Consider the following 21,069-nt stretch of genomic DNA (forward strand, 5'->3'; position numbering starts at 1 on the left):
CAAAGAGTGACTCGTTCGGTCAAACACCCATTAGGCGTCTACATTATAAATTGAACACAATTACAGGTAAAACACATTTATGAACTTTTGGGTTGCAATTAGGTCAACTGCATATAAAAGTCTATTTTGAAACCTATAAATAAAGTAAAGTAAGAATGTAGGTGATTGCATTTATTGTGAATTTAAAACTTTATTATGGAAATCGATCGACCATTTAACTTACTTGACTTAATTGACTTAAGCGTTGAAGTGTTTCTGAGATATATACATCCATCCGGTTTGGAGTTAGAATAAAAAGAACCCGAGAAAACCTTATAACAAAAAACTTAGAAGAAAAATGTGAAGAAATTTTTTGATTATGAGATCTAACCACGTACCCGAAACACTTAATATTACTAAATTTAAGTATACACTATAAGTTATTCACTTTTGACCAGCTGTTTTAATAACTTAAAGCCAAGTATTAAAATTTCGAGTAAAACATTTATAATATTTTTTCTTAAAATTATAATAAATTTTAATTATTTACTGCATCACAACAATCAATACCATTCAACTCAGACTTTTAAATAATTTTGACTTGATTTTTTGAAACGTTTTTCTAATCTTTAGTCAACCTATTTTTTACTTTAACAATTTTCCATTTTAAAAGAATAGAAAACATTCAATATAAAACTTTAATCTCCAAAAAAAAACAAAAAACTTCCTTTCTATCCCTTTTTTTTAACCAAATGCTATAAATTAAGAAGAAAATCTCATAAATGGTTTCCTCCTCGCAAACACATTGAAAACGATGCCCAGAACATGCGTGCCGTATTTGATTTCAGAATTGACGAAGGTACATAACTTTTTGGAGTTAAATTTTTATTTTTTTTAGTTACTTCTTCAATTAGAGTTGGTGGAAAAAAATATCAAAACCATTAACTAAAAAAATTATCATTGACTATACGAATAAGACACGTCTCTACAAAAAGATGTTGATATAAACAAATTCATTAATTCGTTTATAATTAATTTTTATTAGAAAATTGATCAGTCACTTTTGGTGAGATAATCTGGAATCGCCTTAAGTTGATAAACAACTTACAAAAGAACTAGGAATATTACCCGAAAGGCACTTTAAAAATGTTATAGACCACAGAGTATAAAAATTGGTTTCGTGGCCTCAATCTTCATGATAAATTATGTCAACGGAAACTTTACTTTCCCAGTATTTTTTTTTTAAATTTCTAGCGTTAGCAATCAGCATGTGGTCCTGATTGCCAAAAGCTTCTGGACCATCAAAGAATTGATGGAGCTTTTGAGAAAGAAGAAGCAGTAGTTGAGGATATTTGTTGATTTTTGTTCCTTTATCCACATGGGGCCCATTTCCACCCCAATTCCTTCACACCTCAGACACTTCTAACAGATAATAACAATTAACTCAGAGAGATCTTAGGTGGAATGAGTGTGATTTTCACTAGCATTTCCTTTTATATGAATTCTAGCTATTAGAATGGAAAAAGGAACCATACAAAATAGAAGGATAGGATTTGCACCATCATTTATCATGCATGTGCACAACTACACTCTCTGGATTAGTAAACAAAAGCAGGATTCAATATGCCAGAAAGATACAACATGACAAAGGAAAGAAAATCCACCAATAAATTACCCTTCAATCTTAACTGGGTGTAGGCCAACTCTTCTGAATTTCAAAGTAGTAATTTGTGTCCAAGTAGCATTTGCGATCATCATCTACAAACTGAAACAGAAAAAGAAAATTAGTTAGTTCTTCCAACAAAAAACAACATATAGTGAAGTAGTTTGAATTTTACCTTGGTTCTTGCTGAATAGGTTCCCCTAGCGAATAACCCTGAAGGGGTAGTTTCTTCTTCCAATTCATACGTATATGGTTCCTGCCTTGGGCTGTAAGTTCCCAACATTTTTTTGGTGTTGTCCACTGTTTCAATTAGTTCATGAAAGCCATTAAGATAATTCAAAACATGGATGTTTAATTACTCTACAACAAGACACAAAAGGGGATCTATGTCTCACCTCTAACCCCAGTTTTCCAAACAACATTGGTGTATTTGAGGCCGGAAACAATGTTGTTGGAGACAGTGAAGGAGAATTTCAAGCGGTATTGACTTCCTTCCTTGAGAATGAAGATACTCTTCTTCGCATCAGAAGTAAATGGAATTGGTAAAATCAGCTCAGGCCTCCCTGGGCATATTATGGTGAGGCTCACTATCTTCACTTCTGGCTCTTTGTTCTCTGAATTACAATACAAGAACTTTTGCCTTTAAGATTTTTCATGACTCAAAAATAGTGAGCTGAAATGAACCTTAATGATACAAATATTGTTGAAATAAAAAGTAAAATTAAACAATCCTAGGCTTTTGCCTACCAAGGAGCAATACTTTTCACCAAAAATTGTTATTAAACAAGTTGATTCAAGAGATTGAGCTAAACAAAATGATTATCTTGTGAATAAAAAAAGGAGAGCATTGCTTTATGTGAACAAAGAAATTAAACTGGAGGAAGAGAACAACCTTCAACAAGAGTTTTCAATACAGATGCACCATAATGTCACATCATCTCAAAATGAAAAGGGAAGTACCTCCAACAGCAGACACATCAATACTTCCCAGAAGCTGTTCTTTCCATTTTCTTAAACTTTCATCATCCTTAGGAAAACAAAAAGGAAAAAATTGTTGAATTATTGAACAGCTTTCATCAATGAACAGTTGGAAGCATAACAAACTAATGAAAAGCAACTCAGGGCAGTGAAGAAACATTCGGAGAAAGGATGTTACTTTGTCTTTCTCAATCTGTTCTTTGAGGGAAAACCGAGGGCCAAGATCCAATTTCAACTTGGGGTCTTCCTCTGCCTCTGACTCAGTTCCTTCCGCATCCTCAGTGTAAGGAACACGGTCTGCTTCCCCAACAACCTTGTTATTGGTTCCTTTGTTTTTAAGGTCTTCCTCCAACTGAGAATTGAAGGGAACATCCTTGGTTGCGGAAACAGCAGCAGACATTATCAACCTCCAAATCACAAACACAGTGGTGTCTCAAATTTGATTGACACACTTCCAAGTTGTGACAAATTTAGAGCTCTCTTGGCTATGCTTTGCGATAATTCTGTCTGACAGGCTTCAATTCAGAGGTTTGTTATGTGTAAGAAATTACTAGCTGTTGAATTTGAGATAAGGAAACAGTGTGACACGGTGAATGTGGGCCTGAAATACATGAAGGTAACGAAAAACGGTTGGAATAAAGTTGGTAGGGAACCACTAATGATGGAGAAGTTTATACAACCAATAAACTCAGATCCCGTTATCCAATATTTTATTACCAATAAGAAAAAAAACAATTACCATATTTAAAAAGCAATTATTACAACATTTATAATTGTTAATAGTAGACTCAATAGTCATAATAAAGAGAACGAACTAATAAGGTTATTTAAATCTTTTCATTATGAAAAATATGTGTTTATTTGTACTATATTTATTTACTATAACTAAATTTCAATAGTTTGGTACTTTATTATTTATTATTTTGTTATTATTTATTATATTGTTATTATACTTTTAAGGTAAGTACTATTGTAATAATAAGTCAATAGTCCATGTTGATCCTATAAATATAACTAGTATTTCTTAAGAAATGTTCACTTGATAAACAATCACTCTCACTCTATTTTAAAAGATCATAACTTTCTTACTAACTTGAGCGTCGAAGAGTCTTTTGCATGTGGATTTCCCTCCTCTCAACAGCAGGAGGCCCTTTTAAGACAAAATGAACAATCAAACCACCATTAAAATCTTGCCACCTTTCCACAAGTCCACGCTCAACATCAAGGTAAGAATATTAGCGTCCACCGTTGGACCTCGGTAAAATGCTTCATCGGCCTCATATTCCCATGGTCACCACACACTAACCCAACGACGACATTACAACATCAAATGCAGATGTGTTAAGACAAGATCATCTAAACAAACCTTGTTTTCAAGTTTAACATAACCGTCTAATGAAATAACGCCTATCAAATGAATTGTCTAGGATATAGACACTAAATGCCATATGTGTAAACACTATCCTAAAGGCTAAACGTTACTCAAAACAGACTTTTCTAAACGCTAGTACACATACTATGCATAAACTCTTAAGAACGTCTAACGCTTTCAACGCATGTACGAAATAATACTCTCTTTTTCTAATGTTTGTTGTACACATACGATGCCTAAACATTTACGAACATTTAACGATTTCAAACGCATGTACGATAGTTTCCTTAATGCTTTTTGTCTGATGCATCCGTATTAGCAGCACAATTTCCTCTACAACAAGAAACATAGCATCTGACTTCGTATCTAAAGGCTACCCATATGTGAACGTAAATACTCAGAGTGACGAATCTTTTTCAAAAAAATCTATATAAAGAGGTCTGCATGAAGAGAAGACAAAAAGCATCAAGAATTATTATTGCTCTTACGCTACGCTATCTTCACTCTCTCTCAAGCTTACATTATCTAGACTTTCTCTTTGAAAAAGAAAAGCTTTATTACAAGATTTCAAATCTTCATTATATTGAAAAATATATCCTCCCTACGAAAGTAATCATCTATACTTGTTTTTCAAAAACACTTTGTGGTTTTGTATATTCTGAAGTGAATTAAAATATTTGTTAGTGTAACTCAGTGAAGTTAAACGTTCTAGTCAGTTGAACTAGTACAAAACCAGGAATGGTGAAACTTGTCTAACTAGTTGGGTTGGTTTGTAAAACAGAGACTAGTCAAACTCATTTGTAATCTTTTAAAGATCAGTGGAATCCCTCAACAGTGCTTAAAGGACAACTGGATGTAGCTCAGTTTAGAGTGAACTAGTATAAAAATAAGTCTTCATCATTACTTTCGTCTTAAAAAGCTTTCTAAACGCTTATGAAAATATTTAAATGTTCAACACTTTGTGCGTAGGATCTTCTAGAATTTAGGTCAAATTCTCTCCAAAGAGCGGAGAATGATAAGGAATCATCAAGTGATACAAATTTAGGGACACATCCTCTTCAAGAAGGAGGATATGATGGAGAACTATCTCTTGAACATATATGAGAAAAACTTGAGGAAGACCGTTTGCAATTCAAAAGATATGTGATAAGGTTAAAGATCAAGCCACGTCTCCTTGAATCTTATAATGTTCCATGAAGGAGAGAACTTAAAGAACATGAAGATCATGACACAAATGAAGAATAATTTAGGAAATTAAATAAATTGTAATTTTATTTTAATTTTACAAAATGTTAAATTTGTTGGGCAAGCATGTCTCGTTAGGCGAAAGTCTACGTTTGTAATTTTTTGTTTTTTGTAATTTTTATGTGTTTTGGGTTTTGGGCTTTATTTTAGGATTTTTAGGTTTTTTTAAACTTATGTGCCTATATATAGAGGTAATAAAAGCTTATGTAAACACTTTTGAGTCATATTATACGCCTTTACATTATTTAAGAGAGAATTTTCTTGGTTTTTCGATTAGAACTCTAATTCTTATGAAAGATTAGCGAATCTTCACTTCACTTATCAATTTGTTAGATTGTGGCGTCTCATTCTTATCTTATTTCACAATCTTGTTTGATTTATTTTTGTAGTGTTTCTTGAGGATTCAAATTCAGAAACGATCATACTCTTTCCTAGATAGAATCGTATCAATAGCTCCACAATCCATGTTAATCCTATAAATACAATTGATATTCCACCCGGAAGACAAACTCATTCTCATACTCATTACTTTATTCTCATATATCCTAAAACTCTCTCACTAACTTGAGCATAAGAGAGTCTTTCGTAGGTGGATCTTCTCTCATGATCTAACCCTTAGTAGTACACTCTAGAGATTTCAAAGCCACTTGGATCGCGCCACTTGTTCACAGGACCACACTCAGGACCTTGGTAAGAACATTTGATGCCCAAGTACCTAAAAATCACTAGAAGAGGGGGTTGAATAGCGTTGATGGAAAAATATTTTCGCAACCCTTCTAATATAGCACGTTCGTCAAGTATAAGATTTATGAAGTAATTGTTAGACACTCGACTTGTAAGTGATTATAAACGATAATTTCTTTTCACGTGATATTTAGAATATATATATATATATATATATATATATATATATATATATATATATATATATATATATATATATATATATATATATTGCTGAGTTTTTAAGAACTTCCTTAGTTAAAGAACAATCGTTTAGTATGGGAAGATTCTTGTTTTGTACAACTAAAGTGCAACTGCAAGTTTTATAAGAGAAGCATTTAGGCAGAGGTAAATAATAAATGCACAAATTTTTTTATACTGGTTCACTCCAACTGAGCTATGTTCAGTCTCCTCTATCCACAGAGGGTTCCACTATAATCTTCAACAAGATTACAAGTGAGTATTCTCACCACTCTTGGTATCCTTATATTCTGGTATCCACCGATACGCTACGTAGTTGAGTTTCACTCACTTCTAGTTGTGCAATATTCTTCACCACTCATGGTATTCCTAGTCAACGAATAACCTTCCGTTACCATAGACTGGTTGAGTATTCACACCATTCCAGGTACTAGACAATCGTGTTATCCTCTATAGCCTAGATTTCCTTAATTCCTCAGAGTTTCAACAACAAGTGTTTTAATTCTCTTCAAAATTGCAATCAATGATTGCTTACATGTCGTTTAGACTATTACTCTCGTAGAGAGGATATGTGTACAATACAATACAATCTAGAGACTCGCTGGGTGTTTCTCTCTTTTCTTGTTTTCTCTCCTCTTACAATAGTAAGCAAATATTACAATGAAACTCGAGAGTGTTGCTTAACTATTCTTCTTTTTCTCTACTCAGATATTTTCTTTTTCTTGAGCTTTTTTGTGTCTCTTTTAAACGTTTTTCGTAGGATGAATATTTTCGTTGTAAGCTTTTCTCTTGTGTTATCCTATTGTTTCTTCCTTTGTGTGATCTTCTATTTAAAATCTCTTTGAAATAATATCTGTTAGATTGAGCTCTTGGCCTTGAATCTTGTGTCTTCTCTTTCTTTCGTGTGAAGCAATCGTTGGTTAAAGTTAACAGAGCAGGCGTGCTTTTTTAGTACTTTGCTTGAAGTAGGTTGTACTTTCTTTTAGACACTTCTTCTTATGAAGAGAACATTTTGTAAATGTCTCTTTTGTTTCTAACTTCCACTTCTAATATATTTCAAATAAAGTAGTAGATGTGTGTAATAGGCTATCTGCAAGGAATAAAGTAGATTGTGCATGCAGTAGATATGTCTTATCTCTTATTACTTTTTTTGTTTTTGAATGTTAAGCATTTAATAACATTTAATGTTTGTTTAGAACAACAAAGTGCTTTTTCAATTTTCTACTGTTGAGGTAGCTATTAAACTGATATTTATCGCCTAAAATCAGAACAAACTAAGTTTCTCCACTAATGAAGTATAGGGACAACCTAGGTATCTATCCAAAGACTCGACTAGAATTAAGCTTAAAGTGTTTGATTAATTCTTGCTTTTATTTTGTAATTACTACTAACTAAAAGACAAGGTGGGGAAAAGAAATTAAACAAATAAATTAAAAAGAAAAGAATAAATCAAATGAAAATAAGAAAAGAAATCTATTTAAAAAGAAAAGAAGAAATAAAATGTAGGAAAATAAAACCTAAGCTAAATTGATGAAAAGATTGAATCTAACTAATCATACAAATGAAAACAGTAGCTAATCTAACCTAAGAATACTACGAAACAATGATACAAGAAAAATTGGAAACAACTGAATATGAAATTTAATGAAAACAAAGAATATTTAAAGAGAAAGAAGATTTAATGCATATAACAGAACCAAAATTTAAGAATCAGAGCAAAGAAAATTGGTTAAAATAAAAAACTAGAATTAAATTCATGTAGAATCAATGCACAAAGTGATTGATCATATATCAGGAAGACATCCTGTTAAGATAAGCCCATAACAAGGTCTTAAAGTTCATTTTTAGAACTTAACAGTCAATAATCATCACTCAGTTCATCCAAACCACAATGAATCTAAATCCAATTCATGCTTCTAATCAATAACATAGATGGAATCTATTGTAATGGCAAATAAAACCTACAATCTACTCTATAACATACAAAATCCTAATTAAAATGAACTGACAGAACACAAATATGATTTACAATATTTTTCTTTCATTGGACTCATCTCCAAACTCGAGAGAACATCTTGATAAGTCATGCTCAATGTGGAGTCATGTAATTCCCTAAGGAATTTTAACTATGTGGAGTCATAGAGTCCAAATCAGATTTTTCAATGTAAAACAATTGACAGAAGCTACTCTAAAACAATATTTTTTTTTCTCGTTGAACTCAACTCTGACTTGAGAAGACATCTCGGTCATGCATGCCCACCTCGGGGTCGTTTAATTCCAAAAAGGAATTGCAGATGTGCAGAGTTACGAGTTCAACTCGATTTCTCAAAACATAACAAGTGCACGAATCAAAAGCAAAGAACAAAATCGAAACGCAAATAAGAAATGAGAAAGAAAGACGAAATTGAACTTTATTAACATGAACAAGAAATTTACATACTATCGAACTCACCAAACCACTCACGACTGTCACTCTCGCGAGCTTCAAGGTGAAATCCAGTAGCCAAAAACCCTACTTCTACGAAAGCATAAAAATCCTATTCTAAAGAGCGTAAACTGTGAAGTCTGTGTGTGTAGTGTAAAGGTATCTCAAGTTTATTACAGAAACCCCTTTATATAGGGTCTTAAAAGAAAAGAGAAAAGAAAGAGGAAAAGTAAAGAAGGAAACTTGCTTTCCTCAATTCAAGCTTTTGATCGGACGACCAGTCTTCTTTGCTCACACTGCTATCATCTCTGCCCTCCGATCAACTTGAACGGGCAGCTCCGGCATCTTCTACCTTATTATCGCTTCAGCCTCCGCACGTGCGCTTTGGGTCTCGTCGGTTCAGAAATCGCAAGCCATGGAGCTCTCGAAGTCTTCTCTTCTTCTCCCTTGAACCCTAGCACGTGGGTTGCTTGATGGACAAATTTATGAACACCGAAATACGGCGCCACAAACTTGTTGAACAATCAGCAAGTATGACCGAATCGTTTCAAGTAATAAACTCGGTAAGACCAAGTATCATTCTCCCAAATGACTCACGGCCTAGTTTAGTTATGTGATTCGTTGATTAGCTAAGACTTAAGAACGAAATAATTGGATTTTACTATGCAAAAGACGAAAATAAACATGTATGCATGAGGTTGATCAATGGCTAAAACAAGATATAAACACTTTCAATGGAATATATGGATGAGTATGTTGTTGGGGTTTATCAATTTCATCTTATCCACTCTCATATATTTTAGGAATTCAACATTCAATTCATCATTGTTAATGTCACTCTCTAAATTACCTTGTCAAGAAGGCCTATCCCTAATTACGAGTTCATACAATTCCTAGCATTCCTAATAATTAGTTCTTTTAGCACAGGAGCTTAACGACAACCAATATACTATTGGGAGAAATTCCCCGGATCTAGACTTCCCCGTACGTTCCCGTATCGACAAAACCAATAATCATGCATTGAATGAGTTAAACAAAGCAAACATTGAGCAAAGAGGAAAAACCCTAACTAATGATGAAAGAAAGCATAGGTCTTAAATATAAGATATAAGCACAAATTCCATATATGAGAGTTTCACAAGACTACATTGACTCCCCAACAACAATACAAGGTTTAGTTCACCATATTCATGGTGAAACTAGATGAACAATAATGAAAGAATGAAAGATAAAACCCTAAAAAGGTGAAGAGGTAGCCTGAGCATCCAAGATCCTCCTTCAAAGGGGTGGAAGAGAGAGTGTTTGCTTCGTCCCAGCCAAAGATACAAACCCTAGGACGTCCTAAAGCTTATATACTATTCTAAAATTACAGAAAATTTAGGCCCAAGCCCATAAGTGTGCCGCTCAGCGGTAAAGTACCGCTCAGCGGTGAGTGCGTGAGTTATTTTCTCCCCTCAGCGGCCATTTTGCCCCTCAACGGATCCAACGTGACTTCCTGAGTGCCGCTCAGCGGTAAACTGCCGTTGAGCGGCAGTTGCGGCTTCTCCTTTTGCACTTTTTGATGTCTTTTCTGATTTCATCTCTCTCCTTCTTCACTTCTTTCACCAAATTCACCTTAAAACCTGTATAAAAAAACTAAAATCAAGCATAAACCTGTCCAGCTCTCTTATTTCTGAAAATATGAATAAAAGCATGATTTCAAGCTAGTTTCTAAGTATAAAGGTTGCTTTTAGTATCAATTTTAAGCATGAAAATAATAGTTTTTCAACTGTTATCATTGCCCTTCCCAAATTGAAATGTGCTTGAGAGAGTGTTTCTCTCAAATGAGGTCCTCGATAAAGAACCCCTGAAAAACATGCACAAAACGCGTCGTTTTACTAATCCACAGCCCAATCACATTGGCCCAATCAGAACAGGCTAAATCAACCTCAAACAAAGTTGTACAGCGGCCCAAAAATTCTAACGCAATAGCACAACTACTTCCTGCTTCAAATAGCCTCTCAATGCCAATTGTAGAAGTGCAGCAGCTTGCTCAATGACCATCTGCATTCCAAAAATAATAGCATTGCACGACCTAATCATAGCAACCCAATTGTGCACATCAGCCAGCGGCCCAATCTTAGCAGTACAACTCCAATTTAATTGCATCTGCAGCAGACCAGCATCTTTGTAGTTCATACCAAGCGGCGCAGTTGATAACAGTTGAAAAACTGTTATTTTCATGCTTAAAATTGATACTAAAAGCAATCGTTAACACTTAGAAACTAGCTTAGAATCATGCTTTTGTTCATATTTTTAGAAATAAGAGAGTTGGACAGGTTTATGCTTGATTTCAATGTTTTATGCAGGTTTTAAGGTGAATTTGATGAAAGAAGTGAAGAAGGATAGAGATGGAATCAGAAAAGAACTCAAAAAGTGCAAAAGAAGAGAAGCCGCAAGTACCGCTCAACGCCAGTTTACCGCTGAGCGGCACTAATGAACACTCGTTGGCTCCGTTGAGGGGTGAAAGTGCAGCCGAGGGAGAATTGACTACGCGTTGGTACCACTAAGCGGCAGTTTACCGCTGAGCGGTAGTATTTTGGGCTTAGGCCCACTTTTCTGTAATATTTCGAATGGTATATAAGCTTTAGGACTTCCTAGGGTTTGTATCTTTGGCAGAGTACGAAGCAAACACACACCGTTCCACCCCTTGGAGGAAGATCTTAGATGCTAAGGCTACCTACTCATGTTTCTAGGGTTCTATCTTTCACTATTTCATTGTATTTCATCTAGTTTCACCATGAATATGGTGAACTAAACTCTTCTTATTGTGGGGGAATCAATGTAATCTTGTGAAGCTCTCATATATGGAATTTTGTGTTTAGACATCATATATATGATATATGCTTTGTTTCATGAATTGTTAGGGTTTTTCCTCTCTGCTCAAAGCATGCATTGTTTAACTCATTCAATGTCATGATTATTGGTTTTATTGATATGGACACATACGATAAAATCTAGATCCGGGGAAATTCTCCCAAAAGTAATATCGCCTAGACATATGGATATGAGGGTTGGTTGTCTTTAAGCTTCTGTGCTTCCGAATTAATTATTAGGGATGCTAGGAATTGTATGAACTCGTAATTAAGGATAGGTTTTCTTCGCCGAGACATCGGGTTTAAGGTAATTTAGAGAGTGACATTAACATTGATGAAAAGAATGATGAATTCCCAAAATATATGAGAGTGGATAAGATGAAATTGATTTCCCCAACAACATACTCATCCATATAATTCGTTCAGTGTTTGTGTTCTTCTTTCCATTGATCAAAACTCATGCATACATGTTTACTTTTTGACATTTGCATTTGAAATTTATAACAATTTGTTCACAAGTCTTAAATAATCAAGAAATCATATAACTAACTAGGCCGTGAGTCCTTTGGGAGAACGATACTTGGTCTTACCGAGTTTATTACTTGATACGATTCGGTCACACTTGCCGAGGGTTAAACAAGTTTTTGGTGCCGTTTTTCGGTGTTCATGAATTTGTCATCACCAGTGCAGTTTCATATAAGCCCAATTTACCTCTGCCCAAAACAGTCCAAAAAAATTATTGAATTAAAGGGTTAGAATGCATATAAGAAAAAGAAGAGAAATTATGCAATTAAAACAAAACATTTTTTTATCAAAAGAATTTTTTAGAAAGTATTAATTTCCTACTTATTTACAAAGAATACTAAAAATATACCTAAAAACCTCTTTTTAACTAAAATTATAGAAAATTAAAGAATTTAAAGAAAAACCTAAAAATGTCCTAATCCTACACAATTAAAGACTAAAATAGACTAACATAGACTCCTTAACACCTAAAAAGAATGCAAAACTAGGGAGTTATTAGTAGCGTTTATCCATGAAGCTTTTTTCTAAGATACCAAGTGTTGAGTTGGAACTTCATCATTGGACGAAGTAAAAATTTTAGCTTATGGTATCGTCTAGGCTTATGTAAACGCTTTTTCTAAGAATAATTCCTTTTAGAGCTTGAGTGTTTAACATGTTTCTTTCTTTTGTAAGTTTTTAATCCTTTTAAGGCTTATATAGGGTTTGGTTAGAGACATTATCTTGACACCTTTTTGCTTCTTGAGAGTTTAATTGAGTACCCTGGGGTACAGATAACTTACGTGTTTAGCATAACTCTCTTTCGACGCTTTGACTTGTGAGTCGTTTAGCACTACGTTTGGAAGGTTTTATCCTACTTGTTTTCCTATGTGTTTCCTTAAGGATTTTCTATGTTGATGGATGATTTGGAAATTTTGTTTCTAGCATTTATGTTTCTATCTATCCAATTCTTTTGGGCTTAGGTATTTTCATATTTGTAAGAAAAATTATGCCTTATTTCTCTTACCAAGAGGGGGGTGAATTGGTTTTCAATAAAATCGATTTATTTTACTATCTTTTGAAATCTTTAGAATGATCTTTAAGCGCACAATACAATTATGAAAATAATGTAGTAAAGAGTTAAAGGATAGAAAACAAACACAATATCTTGGTTCGGCCTAAATGCCTACATCCAGTCTCTTCCAATCAACCTTAGATTGAAAAACTTTCCACTATAAAGATTTTTTTACCAATGAGGAGCACTAGTGTCTTGAAGATATTATGATTTTGATGATGCTATAAGACGAAGAACTTGAAGACTCTTGTTATATTCACTTTAAAAGCATTTTGTAGAATTAATTGTATAGGAATAACTTTGTTGATGTAAAAACACCTAGAAGTTTTCTTGTTTAGAGAGTCTTTGCGAGATAATCGATTATTTGGTGTATTAATCGATTATCACGAGCCTGTGTGGAAAAGAGTTGCTCGGCGCAAATAATCAATTATTGCTCAGAATAATCGATTATTTCAGTCCGAGTCAGTATTGCCTAAGTCGCGCAAATAATCGATTATTCCTCAGGATAATCGATTATCCCTCTTTTAAAACCCCATAACGCACACAAATAATCGATTATCACTTATGATAATCGATTATATTTGGCAGTTGAGAGGTGTCTTTTCATTTTCTGAACCTTGGCTTATAAATATAGGTCTTCACAGCTCTTAGAAAGTAACTTTTCATTTGAGAGTATTAGAGTTGTGTGCCTAAGGGAAGCTCTTTGTAAGTGAAAATGGATCTAATCCACTTGATACAAATATGTTCTGAGGAATTTGTCAAGTGTTAGAGGTGCTCAAATCAAGTCTTGTGAATAGGAGAAGCTTGTGCTTAATGTGTTTAAGGTCGAAGCGGTTCTCTTCAAGTTGATTGAGCAGGTTCTTCCGTTCATTTGTCAAAGGAAGGTGTTTTCTATTTTTTATTTTTATTCATCTGATTGTAATTGTAACAACAATATTTTAGTGAAAAAGTTAATAACTGTTTATAGTGATTAACGACTGGACATAGAATATTTTGATTCAAACCAGGATAAACTATTTTCTGTGATCTTCTCTTACTCTATTCTTGCTATTACCAACTGTTCGATAAAAGTTCTAAGAGAAAAACACAATTTTTAAAAGAACCATTTTTATCTTAACTATTGACCGTAACACGCTTTTTCCACTCTTAAAAACATTTCGTTGCGCGAACGTTGGTACTTACAATTAGTATCAGAGCTTGCTTTGATAGTTTTTCAAATTTTTCGAAAATGGGCGGTCATAAACAAATGTATGTTGAAGGTGCTTCAATTGATAGACCTCCTTTGTTTACCGGTGAAAATTATGTGTTTTGAAAAATAAGAATGCAAATATTTTTAAAGTTAATTGATAGGGGTATTTAGGAAGTTGTTTAGAATGGTCCTCTTATTCCTACTATAAACTTGAATGGTGTAGAAGAAGAAAAACCATATTTTCAATGGACTGCTGAAGAAAATAGACGAGCCTAATTTGATATAAAAGCTCGCAATATTATATCCTTTGCTTTGGTATTAGATGAATGTTACAGGATTTCAGTGTGCAAAACGGCTCAGTAGATGTGGGAAGTTCTTCAAGTAACTCATGAAGGAACCGACGATGTGAAGCATGCTAGGAAGAACACCCTGATACAGGAGTATGAGATGTTCAGGATGCAACAGGGTGAAACCATCGCGGATGTGCAAAAATGCTTTACACATATTATCAACCATCTTTTTGGTTTAGGTAAGAAATTTGACACTGACGAATTAAATGTTAAAATTCTGAAATCTTTGAACAAGACGTGGTAGCCAAAGGTTACTGCGATAACTGAGTCTCAGGACTTGACGTCCATGCCTATGGCTATTATTTTTGGAAACTTGAGAGAGTACGAGCTTGAGTTGAATAGACCGAGTGCTGAGGAAGTCCAAGGAAAGAAGAAAAAACTGGCCTTCAAAACTGAAATTTCAAAAGGCAAGAGTTCAGAAAAGGATGAGGAATATGAAGATGAAGAAATGAATCACATGATTATAAATTTCTTCGAGTTCATGAAACCTAAAGGTAAGGAAAAATTTAAAAATGATTGGAAGAAGAAACAACGATCTTCTTCAAATTACAGGTGTTATGATTGTGGAGAAAAATGGCACATTAATGCAGATTGTCCAAACCTCAAAAAGGGTGAAGAAAAGAAGTCTTTCAAGAAGAAGAATGCTTATGTTGCTTGGGAAGAAAATGACTTAAGCTCAACTAGTTCAAGTGTTTCCAATGAAGAGTTGTGTTTGACAGCTAATATTGATGACACAGTAAGCCAAGTAAGTTGCTCTAGCCTTGACACTAGTGAATTTGATGTACAAAAAGCTTTTCTTGAATTGCTAAATGAATATGAAAAATTAGATGTTGCTCATAAAAACTTGAAAAATGAGTTTAAGGATTTGAAAATTAAATATGAGAAGGCATTAGATGAGGAAGTTAGTTTAAGAAATAAAATCTGTAATTTAGAAATAAAAGAGTGTTCAAATGTTGAACATCCTGTTGAATGTCTTTCATGTAAGAGTCACATGCTTGATATTGATATTCTAGAAAATCTTCTTGAAGTGGCAACCACAAATAATAATGTTGAAACACCTATATTTGTTAAAAAGGTTTATAAAAACAAAAGTGTGCATAAAAAGAACAATCAAATTGGAAGAACACGTAGGGTATGGGTTGAAAAAGAAACAACTTATTTTAAAAACCCATGTGTTGTCACATGTTTTTACTGTATGAAAGGGGCACACTTCTAACAAATGTAGAATCAAACATTTTGATGTTCCTAATGGAAAATATGTTTGGATTCCTGTTATAAAGTAATATGCCTCTAACCTCAAAGGACCCAATTGAGATTATGGGGACCAAAACTTTATTGTTTTATTTTGCAGGTTAAAGTTTCAAAAGGAAAAGAAAGCTTTATTGTATCTTGGTAACTTTTAAGAGTTTTGAAAATAATTTATGAATGCTAGATGTGTCTTAGGTTGAAAATTTGGCCCAAATTTGCGATTTTCGGAAATTAACGTAAATAATTGATTATCAAGGATAATAATAGATTATCACGGTCTCGAAATTTTAATTTTGAGAATTTGGCTTGCAAATAATCGATTATCAAAAGTGATAATCGATTATCTTAAGTTAAAACATAAAAAAAAAACTTTTTCTAATTCTTTGTTTTGGAATCTGTTTTTGATTTTAAGGGTAATATTACTTTTACGGGAGTAATTTTTAATGAATTAAAAGGACATAAAGATTAGATGATTTTTTCAAAAAAGGGGAATTTTTTTATTAACAACTTATGTGATAAATGGTACCTGTATGAGGGGGAAATATATGAGTTTGTTTGATATCTTGTTATTTATCTCTGTTCTAGATCAATTACTCTTTTCCCCTTATAATATTTGAATTGCATCTATTCTTTTGTTGAGGGAGAGAAACACTTGAGGGGGAGAGCAACATTTTTTGGACAACTTTATTCTTTTTCCATGTTTTTAATGTGGTTTGAGAGAAACTTGCGCTCCAAGCTTAGTGGTGTCTCCAGTACACTTCATTTGTCATTTTTAAAAGCTTTGCAAACTCAGAATGGAGACCTCCCTTCATCTATAAAAAAGAGACTCTTCCCTTTGTAAAATTCGACTTGGAAGATATAGTGAATTGTTATTGAGTTTTCTCCATACCTATTCTCTGAGTTCAAACCTCTTTGTGCTTTTCCAGCACCCTCTCCTCTAGCTTCCTTCCCTATTGGAAGGCCTTCTGAGTGGTGATAGAGGGGAGCAATATGAATGTTGAACCCAGTCTCTGATAATTTGGTGTTTGATGATGACAACACATTGACTATAAAAACACACATATGTTATACTAACACAACAAAAATCTGTATTTGCGTTTGATACATGTGTCAGTTTTCAAGTGTCTCCATAAGTTTATTACATATGTTATCATGTTGATTAGCTTGCATACTCTGTGATCATAACTGTGTATATCTTTTGTATGCATGTTAAATGTTTTGATGAGATAAAACATCAAGCACAAAACAATTCTCTATGATACAATCGATTACATTGATGTTGTAATCCATTGAACTCATAAGATAACTTTTGTTTTGAACTGTGACAAAACAACAGGTTTTGAATCAACTACAGTAAATGTTGAATCGATTAAAACTCGTGTGTTTGCAAACATCTTTTTTATATGTGCTATGATGAGTTTTGAAAACAACGTGTATGTAATATATTAAGTTTGTTATGTTTTGAAAACTGTTATAAAGCTAAGTCATAACTATTTTAACGGTCATATTTTTAAATATGTTGACTAGCATTTATTGCAAATCGATTATATTAATTGTACATTCAATTAAATATGTTTGAATTGTAATATTGTTACATTTGTCATTTATGTAACCGATTACATTACTGACGTAATCGATTAATCTTCGTCTGTCATGAGATAATTATATATATTGACGCATTGCTCACTGTACTCTAACAAGAATAACGATTTGATCATTTTGAAATTTCATATCTGATATCTTTGATTAGAGAAAAGTGTTACAATTGATTAAGAAGCTCCAAGAATCAAGATTCAAAGATTTGGAAGAAACTTGAAGGATTCTTGAGAGAAGAACTATGGACCAAATTGACTGATCATACTTTGCACTGCTGAGGTGTTTCTACATTGATCAGAAACGTGTTTTTTGCAATCTCAGATTGTGGTTCCCTGTTCGTGCGAGACAGAAAGAAGAACAAGGGGTTCTTAACTTTGAGAGGTGGTCTTAAAGGGTTCTGCAGCAAGGACGTGTGGTTCTGTGTGTCCAGGTGTTTTCTTTCTATATTTGATTGTGAGTGTGAGAGCTGTGTAGATTGTGAGAGTGTGTTCTCTGGAAAAACCTTTTGTGTAAATCTCAAATCATTATAGTGAAAGATCCTTCAATCTAAGGTTGATTGGAAGGGTGACTGGATGTAGGCATTGAGGCCGAACCAGGATAAAAACCTTGTGTTTGTTCTTCTCTCCTTATCTGTCTTTTACTTTGAATTGAATACACGTTTTAATTAAATTACAATAAAGATTCAAGATCATTCAAAGTTTATAAAAAGATTTTAAAAACATTCATTTTTGGTAATCACCAATTCACCCCCCTCTTAGTGTTGAGAAACGAAGCAATTCATTTCTAACAATTGACACCAGAGCTTGTTTTCAAAAGTTATTTTGAAAACAAATTGATTACTCTTTTTGTATAATCGATTAAGTGATCCTGTGATGGCCTCTGTTTCTCAAACCTTCGGTGCAGGTGCATCTACAACAAATCTCCGCTGTTTGCTGGTGAAAATTATCCTTTTTGGAAAATTAGAATGAGAATCTTTCTTGAATCTGTAGATAGAGGTGTATGGGATGTTGTTTTAAATGGTCCTTTTGAACCCACTAAACTTGTTGATGGAAAACCTGTTTTGAAAATTTTTCTGACTGGAATTAAGAGGAAAATAGGAGAGCTCAATATGATATTAAAGCTAGAAATGTTATATCTTCTACACTTACCATTGATGAGTTTTCCAAGGTGTCAACATGCAAAAGTGTTAAGGAAATGTGGGAGGTCTTAAAGGTAACTCATGAAGGGACGGATGAGGTGAAAAGAGCCAGAAAGAACTCTCTAATCCAGGAATATGAAATGTTCAGGATGAAGGTTGGAGAGACCATCAATGATGTACAAAAAAGATTCACCCACATTGTCAACCACTTGATAGCAATTGTTAAAGTCTTTGAGATACAAGAATTCAATATAAAGATCTTAAAGAGTCTCAACAGAAGTTGGCAAACAAAGGTAATGACTATATCTGAATCTAGAGATATAACCACTATGAATATGGCCATACTGTTTGGAAAGCTCAAGGAACACGAATTGAAGCTGAGGAGATTGAAACAAGGGGAGACTGAACAAAAACAGTCTATTGCTCTCAAAGTAACCAAAGCAACCAACAAGAAGACCTCTAAGAGAAACAAGTCTGATGAAGATTCAGATGCAGACATTCCAGAAAAAGAAGTCATTAATATGATGGTAAAGAAGTTTACAAAATTCATGAAAAATAGAAATATTGTATCTGACTTTGCAAGGAATTCTAGAGGTGGAAAAAGGAAAGCAAAAGCAGCAAATGTTACATGCTATGGTTTGGAAAAGAAGGACACATAAAGCCTAATTGTCCAGATTTAAAGACAAAGCAGAAAGCTAATGAAAGATACACTTAGGACAAAAGAAGAAATAAGTAGAGAAAAGCATACATTGCATGGGAAAACAGTGATGATGACTCGTCAAGTGATGATGATCAAAGTCTGGAAGAAGAGACACATTTATGTCTTATGGCTAGATCAGTGTGCTCTAAAAGCAGAGACAACAACTTTGAAAATAAGCCAATAGAAGTCAGATATGATCAACTGCTAGATGCATTTCAGGAGCTACATGCTGAGGCAATGAAACTACAATACAAGGTTAATCGATTAAACTCTGAGAGAAGAGATTTTTTATATAGAATAAATAACCTTGTTGATGAAATTGATAAGCTAAAATTTGAATGTGATCAAGATTTGCAATCTTTGAAAATGCTAAAACAGAAATTAAGATTATTGAAAAAGATTATAAAGAATGTCATGCTCATGCTGAAAAGGTTGAATATCTAACTAGTACTTTGGCTAAATTTACTCTTGGAAGATCTAATTTAGAAGCTGTATTAAGATCACAAGGTAGAGTAATCAATAGACAGGGAATAGGATATAAAGTTAAAAGTGAAAGAGTTAACTTGAAAAAATTCATTGATTTGAGTAAACCTTTAGCTACTACCTGTTTCTACTTTTACACTATTGGCCATACTGTTAGAAACTGTTATTATAGAAAGACAGGTGTTCCAAAGGGAAAATACAAGAGGATTCCCAAAGAACAACCTCCTGTGACTAACAAGAAAGGCCCCAAATTCATTTGGGTACCTGCTACAAAACCTTTTGAAAGTTTTGCAAGGAAGTAAAGTGAAATTGCAGCAAATTTCAAAGGAATATATAAAAAATCTCTTGAGTATCATTCTTGGTAACATTTAATGTTAATTCTTGCATTCATGCATCATTATCTCTATCTGTGAATGTATATTGATGTGTGTGATTTATGTTTGCTTGTCTGTTCTACAAAATGTTTGAAAAATTAATTTCACGACTTTTAACCGATTACATTAGTAATGAAATTGATCACTGATCTTTGTATTTTTTATATGTCAAAAATGAAACTGTGTTAAAACTTAATCGACTTCAACACTAATTAAATCGATTAATACCCTTGTCTGACTTATGCTGTTTTGTAGGATATTAATTTGACACAAAATCCATGAAATCGATTAAAATTTTTTTTTGCTATTTTTGTGAAAACTTGAACTTGTGAATTCCCTCCAAATTGATTTTCAGATTTATTAACCCTAATCTTAGCAAATTTTCACACACACTTTCTCTACAACTCTGTCACTCTTACTCTCTTGTCAATCTGCAATTCCTTTTCCTACATACACTAAATCATGGCATCCTCGTCTTCTCAAAGGAAAAGAGTCAAGACCGTGGGAGAAAGAATATGTATCGGGGACCAAATCTTGAAGGATGGATTAGTGACGACATGCTCAAACAAATTTTATTGACAATTGGAGGATGAGGAAGTTGATTCCTCACAAGTATGCAAAGTTGAATATTTTTCAGAAGAGAAGGATTTGAATTCCAAAACTGGTTGAACAGACAAAGCTTGAAGAAATTTGTTGAGATGACAAATCCTTGGTATCCTGAATTGGTCAGGGTATTTTATTCGAATATGAAAATCTGTGCTGGAACACTATGTTCCAGAGTAAAGGGTGTTGACATCAAACTTACTGAAGAAATTTGGTGAACTGTTGCTGGATTTCGACCAGGTGGTGTGAAGTGTCATCTAGGAATCAAAGGATTCCACAAGTTCACTGTGTATCAGGACTATTTGCGTAATCCAAATGAACTAAGGGATTATTCTCATTATAGGACTGGTGGAAAGAGAAAGGATAAACGC

General features: G+C 33.6%; 1 protein-coding gene across 1 annotated transcript; it reads right to left on the reverse strand.

The window, feature by feature from the left end:
• Positions 1-1,448: 1,448 nt before the first annotated feature.
• LOC108337463 (rho GDP-dissociation inhibitor 1) lies at positions 1,449-3,248 on the reverse strand. The gene is made up of 5 exons (XM_017573998.2): positions 2,799-3,248; positions 2,603-2,669; positions 2,038-2,256; positions 1,818-1,942; positions 1,449-1,744 (listed from the first exon to the last, which is right to left on the reverse strand). Exons 1-5 carry the CDS (start codon positions 3,018-3,020, stop codon positions 1,664-1,666), a joined length of 714 nt encoding a protein of 237 aa, XP_017429487.1. The 5' UTR covers positions 3,021-3,248; the 3' UTR covers positions 1,449-1,663.
• Positions 3,249-21,069: the final 17,821 nt, after the last annotated feature.

The sequence above is a fragment of the Vigna angularis genome, chromosome 1 (genome assembly GCF_016808095.1).
Source record: "Vigna angularis cultivar LongXiaoDou No.4 chromosome 1, ASM1680809v1, whole genome shotgun sequence".
Classification (NCBI taxonomy): Eukaryota; Viridiplantae; Streptophyta; class Magnoliopsida; order Fabales; family Fabaceae; genus Vigna; species Vigna angularis.

Bases quoted from the DNA above. Each gene is read 5' to 3' on its own strand.
- LOC108337463 (XM_017573998.2), bottom strand. From the start codon at position 3,020: ATGTCTGCTGCTGTTTCCGCAACCAAGGATGTTCCCTTCAATTCTCAG. The intron at 1,943-2,037 runs GTGAGACATAGA...TAATTGAAACAG, and splicing joins TTGGAAAACTGGGGTTAGAG to TGGACAACACCAAAAAAATG. The intron at 1,745-1,817 runs GTAAAATTCAAA...TTTCTGTTTCAG, and splicing joins CCTATTCAGCAAGAACCAAG to TTTGTAGATGATGATCGCAA.